The sequence below is a fragment of the Amblyomma mixtum genome, chromosome 8, assembly GCF_055824585.1.
Source record: "Amblyomma mixtum isolate Tamu chromosome 8, ASM5582458v1, whole genome shotgun sequence".
NCBI lineage: Eukaryota > Metazoa > Arthropoda > Arachnida > Ixodida > Ixodidae > Amblyomma > Amblyomma mixtum.
The window spans coordinates 5376861-5397193 of NC_143019.1; the positions used below are offsets into that span (position 1 = coordinate 5376861).

Sequence of the window (20333 nt, forward strand, 5' to 3'; positions counted from 1 at the left end):
GTGCTGCGTTGCTCTGTATGCTGCGAGATCAGGACTCCTCAGTCTGCTTTTTCAGCTTTTAACCTGCCCTCCTCGCAAAATTCCTCTTTCTTGAGGAATAAATTAAACTACTACCTGCCAAACATGTCGAGGTTCCAAAGAAAACGAGTGGCCACGCTGCGTGGCCCCTGCTGAGTCCGTAGCCGTGGACGAAGCCGTAGAAAAGAACGCCCAACGCTTGCTGCGAAATCGTCGTCATGAACATCACCCAGCTCAGGAAGGCTGCCGTCACCCAGCTCCAGCGGGAGTCGACGCCAAACCGACGGTCCTCCTTGAGGCGAGTCATCGAGAACGCCATCCTTCCACCTGGACGAGTTGGCAATGGTCAGAGCGTGCACGCCACTGTGCACTACAAAGGCACTCAACACACATCTCTTTAATAGCTATGTTTGCCCTTGTGTACAAAATGTATCTTTACGCCGTAGCTCTGGTTAATTCTAAACTTGAAAGCGGGACATCCACTACGATGCATCACATGAATAATCTGATTACTAGCACACAAGCATCACAAAATTGTTCGGTATTTTTTATATTCTCTACCTGTTAATGTAACGGAAGCTCGGCCTTGATAAAATTGACTGTTCATTTGTCGCGCAGATGACCTGTAAACCTCTCTTTAATAAAATTTACCACTATAGCCTGTTTCTTCATGATTTTCGTTTCAATTTCCATCGCAAATTTTATTTTTAAAAGCGCAGCATTTCGAATAAGATCGTAGAAAGAAAGCCGCCAAGTTAAACTCGGAACACATAATTGAAAGAAATCAGAAAACAGTGGCAATGAGAGGCCCCTGCACACCACCAGTAAACGTGTGGGGCACAGACATTAGTCGGCCATCTCGCACCATGAACATGCGCTATGCTCTTATTTAAGGCAAAGCATTCTGAAAAGACCATGACAAATGCATGCGCCGTAGCTGCCATATGCGTGGGACCGTTTCCCACGAAGTGTAGGGCTGAATTTTATGCGAAACTATGCGTAAGAAAGTCATGAAAATCCCCATTACGAACAGCGTGGCAACGTATGTAGAGCGGGTGCTTTCTACAGCGTAAGAGAGCGCGGTTTTCGCTTTTTTCTGCATGTAGTTTCTGGCATTCGTTTTGGAAAGCCTGGGCAATCTGTTTTACTGCACTTGGCGACTACCCAACAGCATTGATCTCGGCCGCTGCGGCTGCTTTAGATTCTCAAGCCTGCACTGGTCTAGGAACATAGTGCCAATAAAGTGCATAAAGCCGCCGGAGGCGCTTAGTGGTTATGGCACTCGGCTGTTGTGCCGAAAGATGCGGGCTCGATCCCGGCCACGGCAGGCGAATTTCGGTGGAGGCGATATTCTGGAGGCCCGTGTACTGTGCGATGTCAGTGCACGTTACAGAACCTCAAGTAGTCGAAATTTCCTGATCTCTTCTCTACGGCGTCCCCCATAGCCTGAGCTGCTTTGGGACGTTAAACCACCATAAATCGTAATGTGCGTAAAATGATTAACGTATGTGTACTTTTAATGCATTATAATATATTAAAGATTGATGGCAATCATACCCTTGCTCCATGGCATCTAGCACCCACTAAAATTTGTTGAAATGAGACATAATCAAGATAATACCCACGACGGGACACGAGGCATAACACACACACACACACACACACACACACACACACACACACACACACACACACACACACACACACACACACACACACACACACACACACACACACACACGCACACACACACACACACAGTGGCACGCACGTAGATGCGCTTGCTGGCGTCGTGACGGCTTCGGTCATGTTTTCAAACCCCTTGCCACGAACATTTACTTATTTCTTTTTACATACTGCAGCCCCTATTGTGGCTATTGCAGGAGTGGAGTTTACAATTGGTAAAAACAGCAATCTACAATACACACAGACAAAAGATTACATCTAACATGGATGAATACATAGCCCGAACAATGTGATGGCCGTAACTAATAAATTCAAACAATGCACAATGAACACAACACAAAGAAAACGTCATGTGGCACCGATAGCTGTTAAAAATGAGTTTAATGGAAGAGACCGCATTATGCCAGGAATTACATTAATAACTACGTTAATAACTTACAGATATGTTTTGTCACGTGATAAAAGAAACATGCTACGAACGCCATCTTTCATGAAACAACGCATGTCAGCAGCGACTTGTTCTGGATGCACACGTCTTTTCTGCTGAATTTTTTTTGAAGATAAAACTCCAGAAGAAGCATTCGTTTTAAGCACACAGCGTCGACTATGGAAACTTCGGTTTAAAATAGTAATCAAGGTTTAAAGTTTTAATGTCCTCATCAACAGAAGTGCGCGCAGCAGCTACATGTGCACATATCTGTCCCCGTGGTGGAATATTTCACATAACAGGCGAAACCCTTCCAGCTCGAATGGGGCATTCAGGGAGTGGCGAGGCATTTCGGCTAACGCTCGCCACCCAGATCCATTCAGAGCAAAAACCTGAATGTTTTGATTCCTGCATATTTTTAAAGATGCAAATACAAAACAGCATTAAGAAGCTTATCGACGCCGTGATAGAATTAAGGTTTTTAAAATTACAATATTTATTGTGGCAAACAAATTAGATTGGTAGGTACCGCTTTATGTCTATGAAGGAATGCTGGATTACCGCGTTAAATAGAACAAGGACGGGAGCAGAGTGGCATGGACAACTCTGTAATTCACCATTTAAGGTGCACCGAATAACCAGCAGCAGCTTTTAATAAAGTTCATGAAGGAGACACCCCAAGGGGCTCTTTTTAGTACCTTAAGCGGATGTTTTCTGGAATTCTTTTATGTGTTGTGTGCATCGCTTTAAATGTTTGATTTTAAGATACGTGAGTGTTTCTTCAAATGAACCATTAGTCTCAATAATTTTTCAGACCCACCAAGTGAAATTATTTTAATGTTTGAGCCAGCGAGCGAACGGACATCATTTATCATACATAATGGTGGGAATAGCAACGCTGTTAAGTTTCCAAAGCTGCCGAATACGGAGCAGTAATGGTTAGAATAACAAGCGCCATCTCCTCTCGTGGCATTCCTAGCAGCGATATAGCTTGCCATCCAGTCTGTTTACTTCAACGTGACGCACTCACTCCTCTTATTCGAACGTTAACCTTTTTGTACGGCATGCCAAGCACTCATAACTTCCTCCTGGAGAGGGTTCAAGGTTCAATCATACCATTTCCTCTTCTTTGTCTGTGAAGCCTCTGCGTGGAAGCACTTTATCACAGAAGCAGGTAAAGGACTACTGGAGGGCACTAAACACCATTGTTCGATTGTCGCCAGACAGTACTCTAACCCCAAGAGAGGCTCGAAGTTTAGCCTTGACGCCGTGTCTTCCTTTTATATTTAGCTCGTAAATAAATGGTGTGTTTTCAATGCTGTGATTGGGCGTGGTTTTTGGCACAAGTTTATAGTAATGTACTGGATGGAAATGGACTAGCGCAATCATGTACAATGTTGTTGTTGAACCTGACCAGGAGGTAGCACCTGTGTCAAACTGCTACAACCAGAACCTTATCTGGCTGTGGTTGAGGATTCCACCACACACGTCTCAAAGTCAACGGGAAAAAAATCTACATAACGTGTTCCTTAATCAGAATCACATGCGGAGACTTAGCTTGCTGGAAAGAAGCACAGCAAAACTGACCTTCTTGCACGAAGGGCAGATGAAGCAGGCTATTCCCTCTCCGGCGGCCCGTGGTGCGTAGGTCAGACACTCAAGATACCTATCTACAAGCCTCGTTATCATTGCTGGAGGTTTTCACGAGTGCCTTCAGACTCGAGCAGATAAGGCAGAGATAGATGAACTGAACGTTCACCTCTTCACAACACTAGGATGCTTTTGGAGGAAACAACAATCCCAACCAAAAACACGTGCACAAGAGAGTGCAGTGTCTGGCGTCCGCCTTGCGATTTCGAACCATCCTGTCGATTGACGAATACAAGCGTAGCATCACGTTTTACCTTATTCAAAAGCGAGATGTTCTTGCCAGGTAGACGCTAAGGTTTTAAACTTAACAGAATATTGCTTAATCAGGGAGCGCATAGTTAATACGAAAATAATGTACACCCCAAGATGTATCCGTGGATACGAAGTGCGACAGGGACGCCTGTCTCCGTATTCTGACTACGCTCTCCATCAGTTATACATCTCCTCTAGAATTGTTTTTACACTGCCTGTGTCTTCGTGGCGAACGAAAACAAGCAGGTAAATAATTCTCCATTTACCGCGCTACTTGGGCAAATGCGTAATGATAGCAAAAAAATTAAATTAAAAGCTGTAAGTACCTGCAAGTAGCCCTCTCTAGTGCCATCTGGGCCTTTGTATTCAAGCAAATTGGGATCTCCCATCTTGCCGCAGAGTCGCCGCACAATCAGTGCTCCTGAGTTTGTTTTTTGTTTTTTTCACTTACGTCCTCAAACCGTCACTTTGACAGAGGAACAAAAATATGGCACACGCTGGGTAAAGGAACACCCAAACGATTGACGCAATCTGTACCATGACTACGAGGTCAGCAAGAAATATGCCATCAGGCAGTAGCAGCATTTCTGAAACGTGAGCCATGGTTGAATGGGGAAGGAATCAGCTTATTCATGCTGCATCCTCCAGTGCAGGGCCATTCGAGAATGAATATTCCGGTATATGAATGTTACCAGAGTTTTATTGATGCGCTCACCTTTATGGCGCTTTCAGTCTACTATCGTGAGACTCCATGTGTCCTCGAATGGGATAGGGGGGCCAGCCATTTCAGAGACATCACTTCGTTGACCTCGCAGTCTTTCACATGCAGGGGTTGTATTGACAGGCCTGAATGGAAAGATGTGTTGATGTAATCTTGTTGTCAAAGTACATCATAGCGATGCGATGAACGACACTGAAAAATACGAAACAGTTTAAAAACTGAAATTCAGCTATCCAGATACCTACCAGCATGTGGCCTCGAAAATGAAGCATCGAATACCAGATTAGTTTGAGGCCCTCGAGTGCACAACACTTGAGAAACTGGAGATTGCAGTTGACATGCCAGCGGATTTTTCTTTTTATAGGCCATGTTCGCTGCAATGTTGAGCAAATTGCGTTCCTTGTGCCTTGCTATTAAGATTTTCCGGTTATTAAAAACGTAGTGTAGAATGCTTCCATAGAAACTAAATGTGCAGTTAGGCGCAGAAAGAAGGCATCGTTTGACAAAACAAGATTATTTAGAATGAAAATTCTTACTCCGCGCATGAAATAGATGTAAATGCAAACCATACATTCGGCGAAAACATAACTGCCATGCGCATGAAAAGAGGTATAAATGCAAACCATGTATTGGGCGAAAACATAACTGCTATGCCCATGAGAAGAGATATAAATGCAAACCGTTTATCGGCGAAAACATCACTGCTATGTACATGAGACGAGATATAAATGCAAACCGTTTATCGGCAAAAACACAACTGCTGTGCACATGAAAAGAGATATAAATGCAAACCGCATTTTCGGCGAAAACATAACGGCAGCGAGGAATATTACAGGTAACTTGAACATGGGGACACAGGCACAGGTATGTAAATGGAGATAAAAGCAATAATCTTCTTGGGCAAGCGTGATGCCTCTAACCATGTAAACATCAAAATGTTATTATTTTGACTACAGGACGGATTGTAGCTGCTTACATCCTGCTAGCACGCGAATGAGAAATCTATCGATAAAATGTTACGCAGTCTTGCGACGGTTACAGAGGCAGAAGCCTACTATGGATTAACCCCACAGCACAAGGAAATATTGCCTCACCTGGATGGACGATCGATATTTGTGCTAGGCTCAGTCGACTCCAAGCACACAGGGGAGCCTCTATAAACAGCGCACTCAATAGTCCCTCTCTCTAACAGAAAGTAACAGCAACTCGGAGCAGGCGACGCACTGCCGAGGCGAAGCAAGCAGTAGTACCTGAGCGTTTCGCCTGCAGGAGGCAAGGCCTGAGAGAACAGCGGAGTTAGAACGCGTGTAATGCGTCCCACGGAGAGCGATGTCTAGCAAGCACTCAAGATACACGTGTGTGTCCCGCTTTTGCCGACTCAGGGAAGCTTCCAGCCTTCGTTCATCCGGGGCTGTGCGAGGGACATAGAGATAAGATTGGCGTAAACACGACATGTGTGGAGATATTGCAGTCGACAGCGCCCATTTTAACAAAAAAGGGGAATAAAATACGCAATGAAAACAGGATAAATGCTTAACACTTGTTCCGTAACTTTAAAGAACTCGGCAAGCTCTGTTCTCATTGAGTCTTTTTAGCTGATACTCGACTTGACAATCTGATCTAAGACAGCATATAGTAACTTGCAGATGGCAAGCATAATAAAGCATTTTTTCAAACATAACATGCCCTGCCATGGTTGAGTTCGATCACGACAGGGTGTAGTGGTATGAAATTCCCTAGCCAAACTCTTCAAAATGATATTCGCGCTTGAAATCAATATCTGGAAATGTGTGACGCTACACATAGACCTAACTACACTAGGCTACCCTCACATATGAACAATTTTAGCACGACGTCGAAGGAAGTAACTTGCTCATCCGCATTTTTGAAATGTATAAAGTTCGCAATTAGCTGTGAAGGTAAACAAGCTGAAGTTTTATTTCTCAACTATCCCGTATAGAATAAGCAACAAAATCTATATGTATAGCAAGGTAATAAAGTGAAGTGAAGCACGAGAACAGAAATATGAGTATGTTACAAAGCTTTGGTTTATCTGTCAATACGACGACCTCAAATTTGGCAACGAATAATGAACACAATTCAGCAAAATTCACAATAACCTGAAAAGAACGCAGGTGTGGTGTTAGCACTTAAACTCTAAGCGCGCATTCTTGCTTTTCTGTCGTCAGTTTAAAATGTAAAAGGGCACAAAAGTGGCTGTGCAACTTTTGTGCTAAGCTGACTCAGCAGCGGAGTCAAGAAATTATAAGCTGACTAGAAGCTGTCTTCCACGCTTAACAATATCTAGCTCTTCGAGTTTCTGCTCTCGAGACTGATTTCGAGGAATAAAATTATTAAAATCTGCTCCATTTTAGGCGATCTTCCTTAAACATTAGGCCAATAAGCAAATATATTGGCGTTCAGCGGGATCCGGCGAAATCATCGATGGGAATTGGCCCTCTACGTGTTAGCCATTTGAGGCAATCCGATCTGTTATTATTCACTTGCGTTTCATGCTACGTACACAAGTACCAACATTAGAAATTGTTCTGTACGACAGTCATACCAATGTCATATCAATGTTGCCGTATGAATAAATAGAATAGAGATGTCTCTTTAGCATTCTCTCTGCGCCGTTTTAGTCCCCTCACATTTCATTGAGCTGGCCAGTACCATATATTTTACTTTGCTGGCTTCAGCCCACACCAGACAATGCACTTTTCTTTGAAAGGCGTGGGCGGCGCACGCGCAGTACAGGCGCGACCAAAGTGGAGAGACAACTAGAGTGGTCGCGAAACTGCTTATCGGCGTTAACTGATAACACTGAGGAGGCTTTGCAGCCTCCTCACTGTGCTGGTCTGTTCGCGCACGCATTTCGGTCGTACATGGCTTTATTGACCGAGAAGACGCCAGGCACCTCTCTTCGCTTCCTCTTGACCTGCTGTCTTGGCCAGCGAGGTGGCTAGTGCGAGCTGCTTAATCAATCTCTATCTCACGCTGCTATCGCAGCACAACTTTGTGTGTACGTTATGCATGCCGTACAAAACAGCACACGGCTTTCATGTCAAGGTTGTTATCCCCACGTGGTCACCCTGCAGAGGGAAAGCCGCATTCACCAGTTTCTTGTGCCAAGCTGTCCTTCTTGTTGAAGTCGCCGCTTGTTCCAGTCAACGAAAAACGAAGAATCGTTCAGCTCAGATCGCAAGATGCTGCACTTGGGGAAATATTTGGTCATACTGGCCTTTGAAAAACTGCATACACTGCGCGAGAATGGTTGCATAATAGCGACCTGTGGTGGATATTTACAAAACGGATCCCCTGCACCAACTCGCAAGCCGGGGAGAGCCTATAGCGGAAAACTGAGCTAGTTGTTGCATCAATGAAGAACTAAAAATAGCACCGCGACGACAGAGAAGAAATAAGGACAAGCGCTGACCAGCAACTGAATGCTACAGGTACCGATATCTGTACACATAACGCTATGTTTCGCAGAACAACCTAAATATCTCCTGCTTTGCGTATGTGGCGAGATTCTGGCTGACTCTTGCCACTGAGGAGGTTTAGAACAGTAAATTTTAATGTTCGTATTCCTGCATGTTCTGAAGCCTTGCAAAACTATAAAAACTCTTCTAAATTTAACGGCTGGCAGCCGTTATGCTCATATTCTCGCATTTCATGCTCCAATTCCAGTAGAGAATTTCAAATGTTGGGTACGACCCATCCCATTGTTTTCCTATGGCCGTAAGAATTTTTTTTTTTTTTATTTAAGCGGAAGAAGCAGCAAAAAGGCCATAGTTTGTAACGAGGCGCAACAGTCGGCTATGATAATCAGTATGTTTGCACAGAGTCTTTCGACAGGGATAACAGGCGTGGTATTCAAATATCTGGCACACATTTACCTAACTCACTCAATCAAAAGAGAGCCCGTTGAAAAAATAGCTCGCAACAGTGTGTTAAGCGTGTCTCGGAGCCCTTGGTAAATTGCTTCAAAAAGCAGCCCACATGACCGTGGTTGAAGATTCCATCACACACATATCAAATAGTAGAGAAATAAAGCAGAAGGAAGTAAGTCAAAACCATGAGCCTATGCGCCGACTTTGTATGCTCGAAAGAAGCGCAGCCCAATTGCAATTGTGGACCAAGGACAGGTGAAGCAGGTCATTGTCTCCTCGGCGGCCACCGTGCGCAGGACACGCACTCGAGATTATTATCTTCGAAACGCGCTGTCCGCATAAGAAGTTTCGTCGAGTGCCCTGAGAGCTCGCACAGGTAAGTCAGAAATAGATAAACTTATCCTTCAGTTCTTCACGCAACGATGTTGGCGTAGAAAACAAGCCCAACAAAACACTCGCGCAGAAGCCAGTGCTGTTTCTGGCGTCGACGTTAAGGGTCTGAACACCGTGACGCTGTGACGCCCCATAAAAATTACATTTAGGGCCGACGGCTTTCTAGGCTATGAACCTCGCCCACTTAGGGTGAATTCTATTTAGGCAATAATGTGTATTACCATTGCTACTTTGATAGCATCATGATTTGCTCACCTAACATAGAGATGCTCATTTCGGGCAGGCGCTACAGAATTGTGTTTATTAAAATAATCTCTAATCAGGCAGCCCTTAGAGTTTATGCATACAATTGTTACAACTAGATGAGTCCATGTGTATGTAATATGGAAGGGAAAAAATGCCGTCGCAATGTACGATGACTCTGTATCCCCTCCAGAATTTATAGACGCCGATGGTGCCTCCGGAGCAGAACGGTATCGAGCAGTTGCATATTCATGTATTGATCGGTCTTCTTCAGCGAGTCAGTGATATATACAGCGAGAAAAAAAATATATAACCGGGAATAATTATCAGCATCATCATATTCATACAAATATTCATTGTCAAAGGTTCAGGCAAACAAACATTTCGCTCCTTCTTCTGTGCCAGCTGTGCGCAACCCATCCAAGTAAAATTATTTGCATCTATGCATGTGCCGCTGTCTTCGCAACCGGTACGCTTCACTATAAGCATAATAAAACTGAAAACCGCTTTCGCTAAATTTTTCACATTCGTTCAATGCTTCTTGTTTCTAAATTTTCCCGCTTCGATGTTAACGCTCACTCCGAAATCTGCGCTGGCCACTTTCGCTCGTTTTTTTTTTTCAGACACGACGAAACTCACACATGTACGAAGAAGGAAAAGCTGAAGTCGTCTTTCTTCTGCTTCACGCACTAAAACAGAACGTGGCAAACAAACGAATTGCACAGAAGCTAACGCAATTCGCACCGCGACTATGAGGTCGCCAACAAATGTGCCATCATGGAGTTCGTTGATACTTGAAGACTCAACCACGGATGCTTCTTGAAGTATTGGCTTGTCTTAGTCATGATTTCACCCTCATGATTCGAGGCTAGCTTATGATGGTTACCCCGAATGCTGAACACCAGATCGACGTACTGGCTGCCATGGTTTGCACTGATGCATCCACCTTTGCGCTTGTCTTATGTCTACATTTGTGAAACTCCACAAGTTCTGGGATGGCAATCGGTGATGAACACTTTTATGCATTCTTTCCTTCAGCTCAGTTCACTTTTTCCAGAAAGCAGGGGCTTATTGTGCTACTAAATGAAAAGGTCAACTAACGTAACTTTGTTTGCGAAGCGCTAAGTGTAAGTGCGGCAATCGAAACTGAAAATTCGAGAAAGTTTTAGAAGTGTTAAAATTATTTATCAAAAAATTCAACCGCACGTCACCGCAAAAAATGAAGCATCGCATACTAGAGAAATTTTAAGCTCTCAAGCATTTCTTTGGTGACTTTGGTATGCACTTGACTAGCCGGCTAAATTTTCTTACCGGTCTCGATCTTGTGCAATGTGGTGGCGTAAAGGATGCTTTTTTACCTAGCTATGTTATTTTCCTGAGGTATCTAAATACGCCAATTAATAAAACTGTAGTGCTCATTTCTTCTTCTAGAGAAACGAAAGTTGCCGGTGGGCATAGAAAAGTAGTGAAGGCCTCATGTGGCAAATTGAGAACATTCGGAAGAAAATATTTTTACTCGTCATAAGCAAGCGCGATATGAATATACACCATATACTTGTTTAAACCAGAGTTCAAAGTTTGCTTGTAATCTGTACTGGGAGCGCAGGAATTAGAAGTGCAAGTGGGAATAATGCATTAGCTTTCTTGGGGAAGTATAACGCCTCTAAGGATATCAGCAAAGAACCGTCATTCTTATTAGTGCACGATAGAATGTCGCATCTTTCAACATGGTGCTAGCATCCTGGGTAAGGAAACATTGATAACGAGTTAAACAATCTGGCTATGCAGACAAAAGAAGATGCCTACTAGACAGTGACATCACAGAACGTGGAAACGTTGACTCACCTGGTTATACGAAGGATCTTGTTCCGAGGCTCAGGATGTTTCAAGCACGCAGGGCAACCTCTCAAAACTACCCACCCAACAGTCTGTCTCTCGCCGGAAAGCAACTGCGCACAGTAGGCGAATGACTTTTGATGCGATGCAAGCAGTAATACATGAGCTTTACAGCTACAGGAGGCGATACCAAGCAGAACAGCGGAGGAAGAACGTGTATAATGCGTCATTCGGATAGGGATGCCTAGAAAACACTCAAGATACTCTTGTGCGTCCGTCTTTGCCGACATTGGGAAGCATCTAACGCTCATGAATTGGAGGCCGTGCCAAGGAGGTGAAGATAACATCGACGTAAACGTTACACATACAGAGATATTGCAGTGGATAGCGCTAACTGCAACAAGGGTAACAGAATACAGACTACAAAGAAGACGGAAGCTTAACTCTGGTTGCACAACTAGAAGCAACTCGTCCTGTTTTATTTTGTTTTACTCCCTGTTAATTCTCGCTTTCCCCTACAAGAGAGAAATGCCAGCTAACCGCGATTATCTGTCTTTTGACTTGCTGGGATATTTTTACTGTGAATAAAGCAGACATGACTGCATATCGCCGAAATTTGATCGGCGACAGGCTTAGGCCAAGGGGCAAGCATCGCATAGTTAAAGTACTAAAAAATGCAGAGTCATCTAAGGCGCGCTATCGCGTCACATTTCCTGTCTGCTAGCCGCATTGCTTGCTTGTTTTATTCGACATACGGAGTACCTCAGTAAAAGGTGGTAACCGAGATCTCTGACGAGACGTATTCACTAGCGCATCGCAAAATAGCCAAAGTGTACTCTAGCTTTCTCCGCTTGGACCGAACGGCAGTTGAGAGGATAGGGTGAACTTTCAGTGCAAACAGCGTCGCCCTCAATTAGTGAATTAAGAGGCAATAGTTGGCTGACGTAAGCTTAAACTCGCTGTTGCAATATTTCAACTCCTGTGCTGCTGTAGTATTGTTGCCGAGTGTTCACGTGTTCTCCGTTTTCTTTTACTATTGTCAGGCGATGTCGAATCTAACCCAGGCCCCGACCGTTACGATTGCATACTTTCCGAGCTCCAGAAACTAACTACCGGGCAAGCTACATTAATTTCCGATCTACAGGACATTAAAGATCAACTAAAAACTACCGAAACAACCTTGACCGACTTAAACAAGCGCATGGACACCCTGGAATCACACTACGCCACACTTTCCACTATTCATTCTGAGATAGACGCCCTGAAAACTTTAAACACCAAACTTACCTGCAAGATCGACAAACTTGAAGCACGTATGGACGATGCAGAAAATCGCTCTCGCCGTAACAATCTCATATTTTACAATATTCCTGACAATAACCCCACTGAAACGTATGCAGACTCGGAAGAAACAGTCATTCGTCATTGCTCCACTCAACTAGATTTTGCCATCGAACCCAATCTAATCGAGCCTGCTCACCGCCTCGGGCGCCACTCTACTGATCGCACCAGGCCAATCATCGTTAAATTCACCTCATCGAAAACTAAAGAAAGCATCCTTTCTTTAGGAACTAAGCTTAAAGGCACCAACTACAGTATTGGCGAAGACTTCTCCCTTCCCGTTCGTAACGCCCGCAAACATCTTGTAACCTTTGCCAGATCAGTATCCGATAAGTTCTCTTTGCGCTTCAAAACATTACACATTGGTCCCAAACGCTACATATTCGATGAATCATCACAAACAGTAAAAGAAGTGAAATAGCAACCATCTCAGCACCTATCGACAGATCGTTCGAAGCATGGCCAGCAAGAAGCACTTTCATTGTCAGCGATCTTTACTAACGTGCGGAGTTTCATGTCAAAGCGCGACATTATTTCCCATATTGTCACTTCATCTGCTAGCAACATACTAGTATTGACGGAAACGTGGCTAAACAGTGATATTCCTGATAGTGAAGTCCTTGCTGACTTGCCTAATTTCAGTGTTTTTCGCAAAGATCGCCCAGACCGAAGGGGAGGGGGGGGTACTGATTGCAACCGCTCGGAATCTATCATGCTCAGCTGTTCACCTTTCATCAGATATAGAAATATTATGGTTTGGTTTGGTTTATTGGGGTTTAACGTCCCAAAGCGACTGAGGCTATGAGAGACGCCGTAGTGAAGGGCTCCGGAAATTTCGACCACCTGGGGTTCTTTAACGTGCACTGACATCGCACAGTACACGGGCCTCTAGAATTTCTCCTCCAAAGAAATTCCAGCCGCCGCGGCCGGGATCGAACCCGCGTCTTTCGGGTCAGCAGCCGAGCACCATAGCCACTGAGCCACCGCGGCGGCAGAAATATTATGGGTTTTATGCCATGCTTCACCTAAATCAGTTGTAATTGGCGTTTGCTACAGGCCTCCTAGCTACCCAGACTTCCCTCGAAAACTTAATAACGCATTAAATGAAATTAAAGCTAAGCACCCTAACACCTGCACTCTCCTATTCGGAGATTTCAATTTTCCGAGCATTGACTGGCATAATCTAACCGCTACAGGTAATAAGGATGCTAATGAATTTCTAGACGTCTGCCTTAATTTTAACCTCGTTCAAACTATATCCGAACCAACCCGTGTAACTGAAGACTGCGCTAATATCCTGGACCTAATATTAACGGATAATCCTGAATGCGTTCATTCCGTCACGCATCTACCAGGCGTCAGCGATCACCACGTCATACATGCCGGCTTCACGATTAAACCGTCCTTACGCGTAACTTCTAAACGAACTATCCAACTGTACGATGAAGGAAACTACACAGCAATAAATAATGAACTTCGCGCATTTTTACCAGTATTTCAATCCAGCTTTCATCAAAGATCCATCCATGATAACTGGTCCTTGTTTAAGAGAAAAATCGAAGATTTGGTCGACAGGTTTATTCCAAACATAAATATACAAAATAACCCTCAAAACCCATGGTTCACAAACACACTCAAACGTCTCGAAAATAAAAAGAAGCGTCTTTTCCGATCAGCCAAGTTGCTTCCTAGTCAGAACGCTTGGAACAAATATTATGCAGCCGAAAAAACTTATTTATCAAGTATTCGTGAAGCCAAACGCACCTTTTTTAACTCCGATCTGGCTAAAATGTTGTCAACTAACCCCCGTAGGTTCTGGCAAGTCATTAACCCCCAGCACACACGTACTGTTTCCCTCACTGATGCTTCGGGTGCAAATGTCTCTGAAACTGAATGCGCCAACATGTTCAACACAGCCTTTTCATCCGTGTTTACTAATGAAACAGAGCCGACATTTCCTCCAAACCCCCCAATTATTCAAGATACTGTGCCTCCTCTTATATTTTCTTCTGCAGGAATTTTGTCACTAATAGAAAACATTAAAATATCATCCTCTGCTGGAATTGACAATATCAACGCTAAAATACTGATTAATACCAAAGATATATGTTCATCTCTGTTGTGCTTGTTATTCGCTCAGTCACTCTTCACAGGTCAACTGCCCATAGACTGGAAAAAAGGGAAGGTCGTTCCAGTCTACAAATCAGGTAACAAGAACTCGCCGCTTAATTACCGCCCCATCTCTCTAACTAGTATTTCCTGCAAAATCATGGAACACGTCATCTATACCCACATCATGGCATTCCTTGATTCGAATAACTTCTTCCATTCTGCTCAGCACGGATTTCGCCGGGGTTACTCCTGCGAGACCCAACTTGCCACATTCATTCATGACCTGCATGCTAACCTTGATTCTAATCTACAGATTGATATCATTTTTCTAGATTTCGCCAAAGCATTTGATAAAGTACCCCATAAACGCCTGCTGATAAAACTTTCTGGATTAAATTTGCACCCCCATATTTTGAAGTGGATCGAAGAATTTTTGACTAATCGTTCGCAGTTTGTCTCCGTTAACAATAAGAACTCTAACTCACTCCCAGTAACGTCGGGCGTCCCACAGGGATCTGTGCTTGGCCCACTACTGTTTCTTATATACATTAATGATCTGCCTTCAAATGTAACATCTAACATACGCATGTTCGCTGACGACTGTGTACTCTATCGTGCTATTCTTACCACCGCTGAACAATCTTCTCTTCAAAATGATCTTAATGCCGTTCAGGAGTGGTGTAATAAATGGCTAATGGAACTTAACCCACGTAAGTGTAATCTTTTGTCCATTAGCCGTCGCCGTAATCCTTTAACCTTCTCTTACGTAATATCTGAAGTTCCCGTACAACTAGTTCAATCATACAAGTATCTAGGCAAAACTATCTCTAGCGATCTTTCTTGGAGCCTGCATGTTACTAATATAATATCGTCAGCAAACAAGACATTAGGTTTCCTAAAGCGCCATCTTCATCATGCTCCCCATCATGTCAAGTTATTAGCTTACAAGTCATTAGTCAGGTCCAAACTAGAATTTGCATCGCCCATCTGGAATCCTCATCAAGCATATCTCATCAATGCCCTCGAATCTGTTCAGAATCGCGCTGCTCGTTTCATTCATTCATCCTACTCTTATGACATCAGTGTTTCGTCCTTAAAAACAGCATCCGGAATATCACCCTTATCGCTCCGCCGTCGCATTTCCAGCATGTCTTTATTTCACAAATTCTTCCACAGCCCTATGCACATCGCACCTTATATTCTTCCACCCGCACGCATATCTCACCGCACTAGCCATCGCCTACAAGTTGCCCGTCCACGATCACGCACCGTCACTTTTTCTAATTCCTTCTTTCCTCGTGGAGCCGCAGACTGGAACGGCCTTCCAAACAACGTTGCCATCATCACTTGCCCAAGTCTTTTCACTGATAACGTAGAAATTTTCCTGTCATTGTGAATTTGTGCTTTTACTCTTGCCACCCCTTATGTAACACCCCTTTTAAGGGGCCTTTAAGGTAATGAAATGAAATGAAATGAAATGAAATGAAACAAATAGACTGAAACTTTCGAGGTCTGTTTTAGAGCAGTTCTGCGTACCGCACCCGAAGTTTTAATAAAAACGCCTGCAGCATGCTGATTTATGCCTTGAAGTAATAATATCATTTATGTTGATCTATTTCTAAAAAAATATTCTATGAATGTTGCTCCGAGCAGTACCCATGGAGTATTTGGTAATTGCTCTCCATCGTAAGGACATTCCACCTCGGTTGAAAATTCGAGCTGAAGACGATGATGGTGATAATTCTCAATTCCTAATTTATTATTGTAAATATCAGGCACTCGCTGAGGTCGACCGATTAATTGATAAAAATGGCCCGGCTTGCTTCCTTTCACCTACGGAGGCCATATCGCATTTAATAAGTGTAGAAGGGATGCCGAGTTAATGAAGAACATAGTCATCGCATGTTACGGCGCCAGGTTGCACATCATGCATTGCATATATATAGATGCATCTAGAGGGGCTGATCCTTTTCGTTCACAAAAAGCGTCGCCTGATTATACATTATTTCAATATACTTCATTCTATAGCGTCTACCCGCAGAAATCATCCCTTCGTTAGTTAAGAAGAACCGTGATGCCCAGCGTCAGTGGTGTAGCAAAGTGGCACTGGTAATAAGCTTTGTTGCCCAAATGAGCAGCAAGATGCTTAGCCAGTTTGTGAGCAGCGTCCTTAATGGGGGAGGTCATGGGGCCGAGCTGCTATTTTTATGGGGACGTCACGGGGTTTAACGTCCCCAAGCAACTCTGGCTATGAAGGACGCCGTAGTGAAGGGCTCCGGAAATTTCGACCACCTCGGGTTCTTTAACGTGCACTGACATCGCACAGTACACGGGCTTCTAGAACTTCGCCTTCATCGAAATTGAACCACCGCGGCCGGGATCGAACCCTCGTCTTTCGGGTCAGCAGCACAGCACCATAACCACTGAGCCACCGCGATGGCGACAAGGAGATTCAAGACCGTAAGATCGACGCCATTACCTGCGCTGGCTCGTTCAGGTATGTTTTGTTGCGCTTCCTCTCTACGCCAACATCTGTGCATAGTGAACAGTTGAAGGCTCAGTTTATCTATCCCTGCCTTATCTGAGGGAGCTGTCAAGGTACTCGGCGTAATCTCCCGCCCGCAAAGAGAGGTTCCAAGATTGTAATCTCGAGTGCTTTCCTACAAATGGTGGGCCGTAGAGGAGCTTATGACATGCTTCACCTGTCCTTGGTCCACAATTGAAATTGTGCTCCGTCTCTTTCCTGAAAACCACAAATTATTCAACGCGCTTACACTTTAGGAATATCTTCCTTGCATTTTTGTCTACTATTCGAGGGGTATGTATTGAAGTCGTCGACGAAGCTCACAAGAGCTTCTAGTTGAAGCATTTAACGAAGGTGATATCTCCGGCTCGGGTTCAACAACATGGCTGTGACCGATTGGCTTGCAATCTGTTTTCGTCCAGGCAGTTGCTACAGACTTGCCTCAGCTGTTAAACTACCACGCCTGATGATCGCATTTAAAACATGCAATTTATTTACGATATGAAAACAAAAAAACACGCCGTAAAAGCTGTCGTACGGCTGCATTCGTATGTTTAGTGAACTATCTGGCAACTGCAAAAAGTTTTCTAGTGCGGTCCTACAGTCCTCTACTTCTTTCTGTGAACACTGTGTTCACGCATACACTTTACACCGGGTTATCTTGTATCTTGCAGCCTTACTCGAAGCTATTATCAGTCCTTGGCATGCCACTTAAAGAGGTCGATGTTCCAATAAGAGCGATAGAGCTGCGGTCACTTTGAAGGGAATTCAACTATTTATAAGTCATTGCTGTCATTAATATCACGAGAAGCCAGAACGCTCCAGATTCTAACCATTGTGACTCCACCCGCCAAATGTAATGCTGCCAATCTTAGAACGGGAGCACGGACCTGATAATATCATATAGAGTTGAGGGCATAAGAACGCTACAAAGTGAAAAAGAGGTCGAATATGTATTGGTTTGTTGATATATTGGGGTTTAACGTCCCAAAGCGACTCGGGCTATGAGGGGCACCGTAGTGAAGGGCTCCGGAGTATTCTATCGCCTAGGGTTCTTCAACGGGCTCTGGTATCGGACAGGGCACGGGCCTCTAAAATCTCGATGGAGGCAAAATTCTAGTGGCCCGTGTACTGTGCGATTGTTGTACTGTTCACTGCCAAATAAGAGGCCATTTTCATTTTGATGCACACTTTTTTCTCTTAATTTCACTGCATAAAGCATCTAAAGACACCGTCTGGTTGTTTGGATGTATTTCATAGGCTATTAATTTTTTCTTATGCCCGCTATGCCCGCTTTACTTTCTTCGATCCTGTAGTGCTCTTTCAAGCTCCTTACTCACTGTTGCCGATATATAATTTATAAGTTTTACTTTCATATTCTGAAAAATAGCAGGTGAAAATTTGTCCTTTCTGCTATTACAACTCGGAGACCTTCTTTTCCGCCCCGGCTTCGTTTGCTCACCTAAAGTTGTAGGTTTTGGTTCTCGCCTCAAGCTGTAGTTTGTCCATGCTTTAGCTAGGCCAAGGAGCAGGTCTGCTTCGCTTCAGATCTAATCCTCGAGTCCAGAGCTGACGATCGATGAGGCGGGGCTTGGGAGCAGCATTAGAAAAAAAATTTAGAGCTAACGAAAGTACATAATTATTCAATTTTGTCTGAAGAGCTACGGCACTCAAGCGCTGCAACAGAGCCTCTCTACGCATTCACTTTTGGAGAATATAGGCTCCAAACACAAATACACCGATATGGGAGTAAAACAGGGAGAAAGTTTCCTCTAACGCACTCCCTTTGGTAGAAGGTAGTGCGCTAGAGGACAGCTTACACTCTTTTTATTCCTTTTTGTTTGCACAGTAGCGAACTCCTAGCGTGGCGCTTATCGTCAAAGGAAGACCATGAAAAGTACCGCGTGATCACAGATGCAGTGCCAAGGGTGACACGAGAGCGATAAGCTGGAGTTAGCATAATAAGCAAGACAGCCAGATAAGCCAATAGCGGAAAATAACAGCGTTCTTATCTCAGTGCGGAAAAAAGAACTAGTAGCGGCGGATTTTTTCTCTTTTCTGCGCTTGCTGTCCTGCTCTGCTTCCGTAAGCAAATGCGATACAGGAACTCAGCCATAAAATAAAAGGCGACTGGAAAAAATTCAGGAGGCACTTCAGGCTGCTTTCGTGCTGTTAAGGTGAAAGCATTAGTGTGTAGTCGTAAGCGCTCAAGCTCGACGCAGGCTGCGAACTCAGAAATGAAACGAAGACGCGCCTCTGAACGCTGGTTCAACAAAGGTCCGACTGAAACACTCGAGCACTCGGGTTTAATATCTGTCCTAAGCTAGCCTCAAACACGACCAGCACACGTAAGCTATATGCATCCAGAAATCGTATGACACCACCCGGAATGCTGTGCGACAAACGGTTGCTCGCAATTTTGGTACGAATAATAGGGAAAACTGGTGCCACATTAAGGTCAACCAGGGGGGTGTACAAAAACAAGAAATGCAATAGACTTGCTGTGTGCGAGCTACGGCGGCTTGACGGCGTCACCCTATTTTGTTCGTCATTGGTAGGGTATTCTCAAACATCTGCGAGTACGCACACTAACATGCTATGCACTAACTCACGGCGCCAGCTTTTCTCGAAATCGGACTAGTAACGCTTTCGCATTAAGAGGGCTGTTAGCTAAAGTGATTTCCATGCTAAAGGATTTATGAAGCTCGTCAGCAAAGAAAACCGGCGTTGGCACTGACCAGTAGCAGTGGCCGCAAAAAAAATAGTGACTGTAGCTTAACTCACTTATGCTTGGATGTGCGTAGCGAGAGGTACGGTTAGTCTCATTGTTTAGCTTGGTTATCTCTACGGTTACATCTTTATTGTTTAGCTTCGTGGTTATCTTTATCGTTTAGCTTAATACGTGTCAGTGTTCGACACGCCGAGCACATTCTTCTGTCTCCGCAGCTTGTTGCCTCCTTCTGGTTTCATTCCGTCATTGATCCGCGGCCCTGGCACGAGATGCCGAACTAGACGACGAACCATCCTCATCTGAATGCACTCGCCTGGCCGCTTCGTACTCACGGCGCTTCTCGAAGGATGCGGCTCGTTCTTCCTCCGTCTCCTCGGCTCGCTGCCTCCTCTTGGTGTCGTTCCGACGAATCCCACCGAGCCGCTCCTTGTCTATATATGATGCAACGCCGGCTCCTTCTCTATTGTTACAACATGGTTTCACCGGCTCCTCCTCTGGCCTCATGC

General features: G+C 44.3%; 1 protein-coding gene across 6 annotated transcripts in view; it reads right to left on the minus strand.

The window, feature by feature from the left end:
* Positions 1–20272, minus strand: part of LOC149331195 (monocarboxylate transporter 12-like) — a 32194-nt gene extending 11922 nt beyond the window's left edge. The window contains exons 1-3 of one of the 6 annotated variants that reach the window (XM_089556380.1): positions 20160–20272; positions 4749–4879; positions 115–345 (exon numbers count right to left, since the gene is read on the minus strand). In XM_089556380.1, coding sequence (XP_089412506.1) covers positions 115–337 — 223 coding nt within the window. In that variant the 5' untranslated portion in view covers positions 338–345; positions 4749–4879; positions 20160–20272. Of the gene's footprint in view, positions 1–114; positions 346–4748; positions 4947–5848; positions 6128–11128; positions 12099–20159 lie in introns of those variants that run through there. The other 5 variants (XM_089556377.1, XM_089556375.1, XM_089556376.1 and 2 more) reach the window with 5 other exon arrangements.
* Positions 20273–20333: the final 61 nt, after the last annotated feature.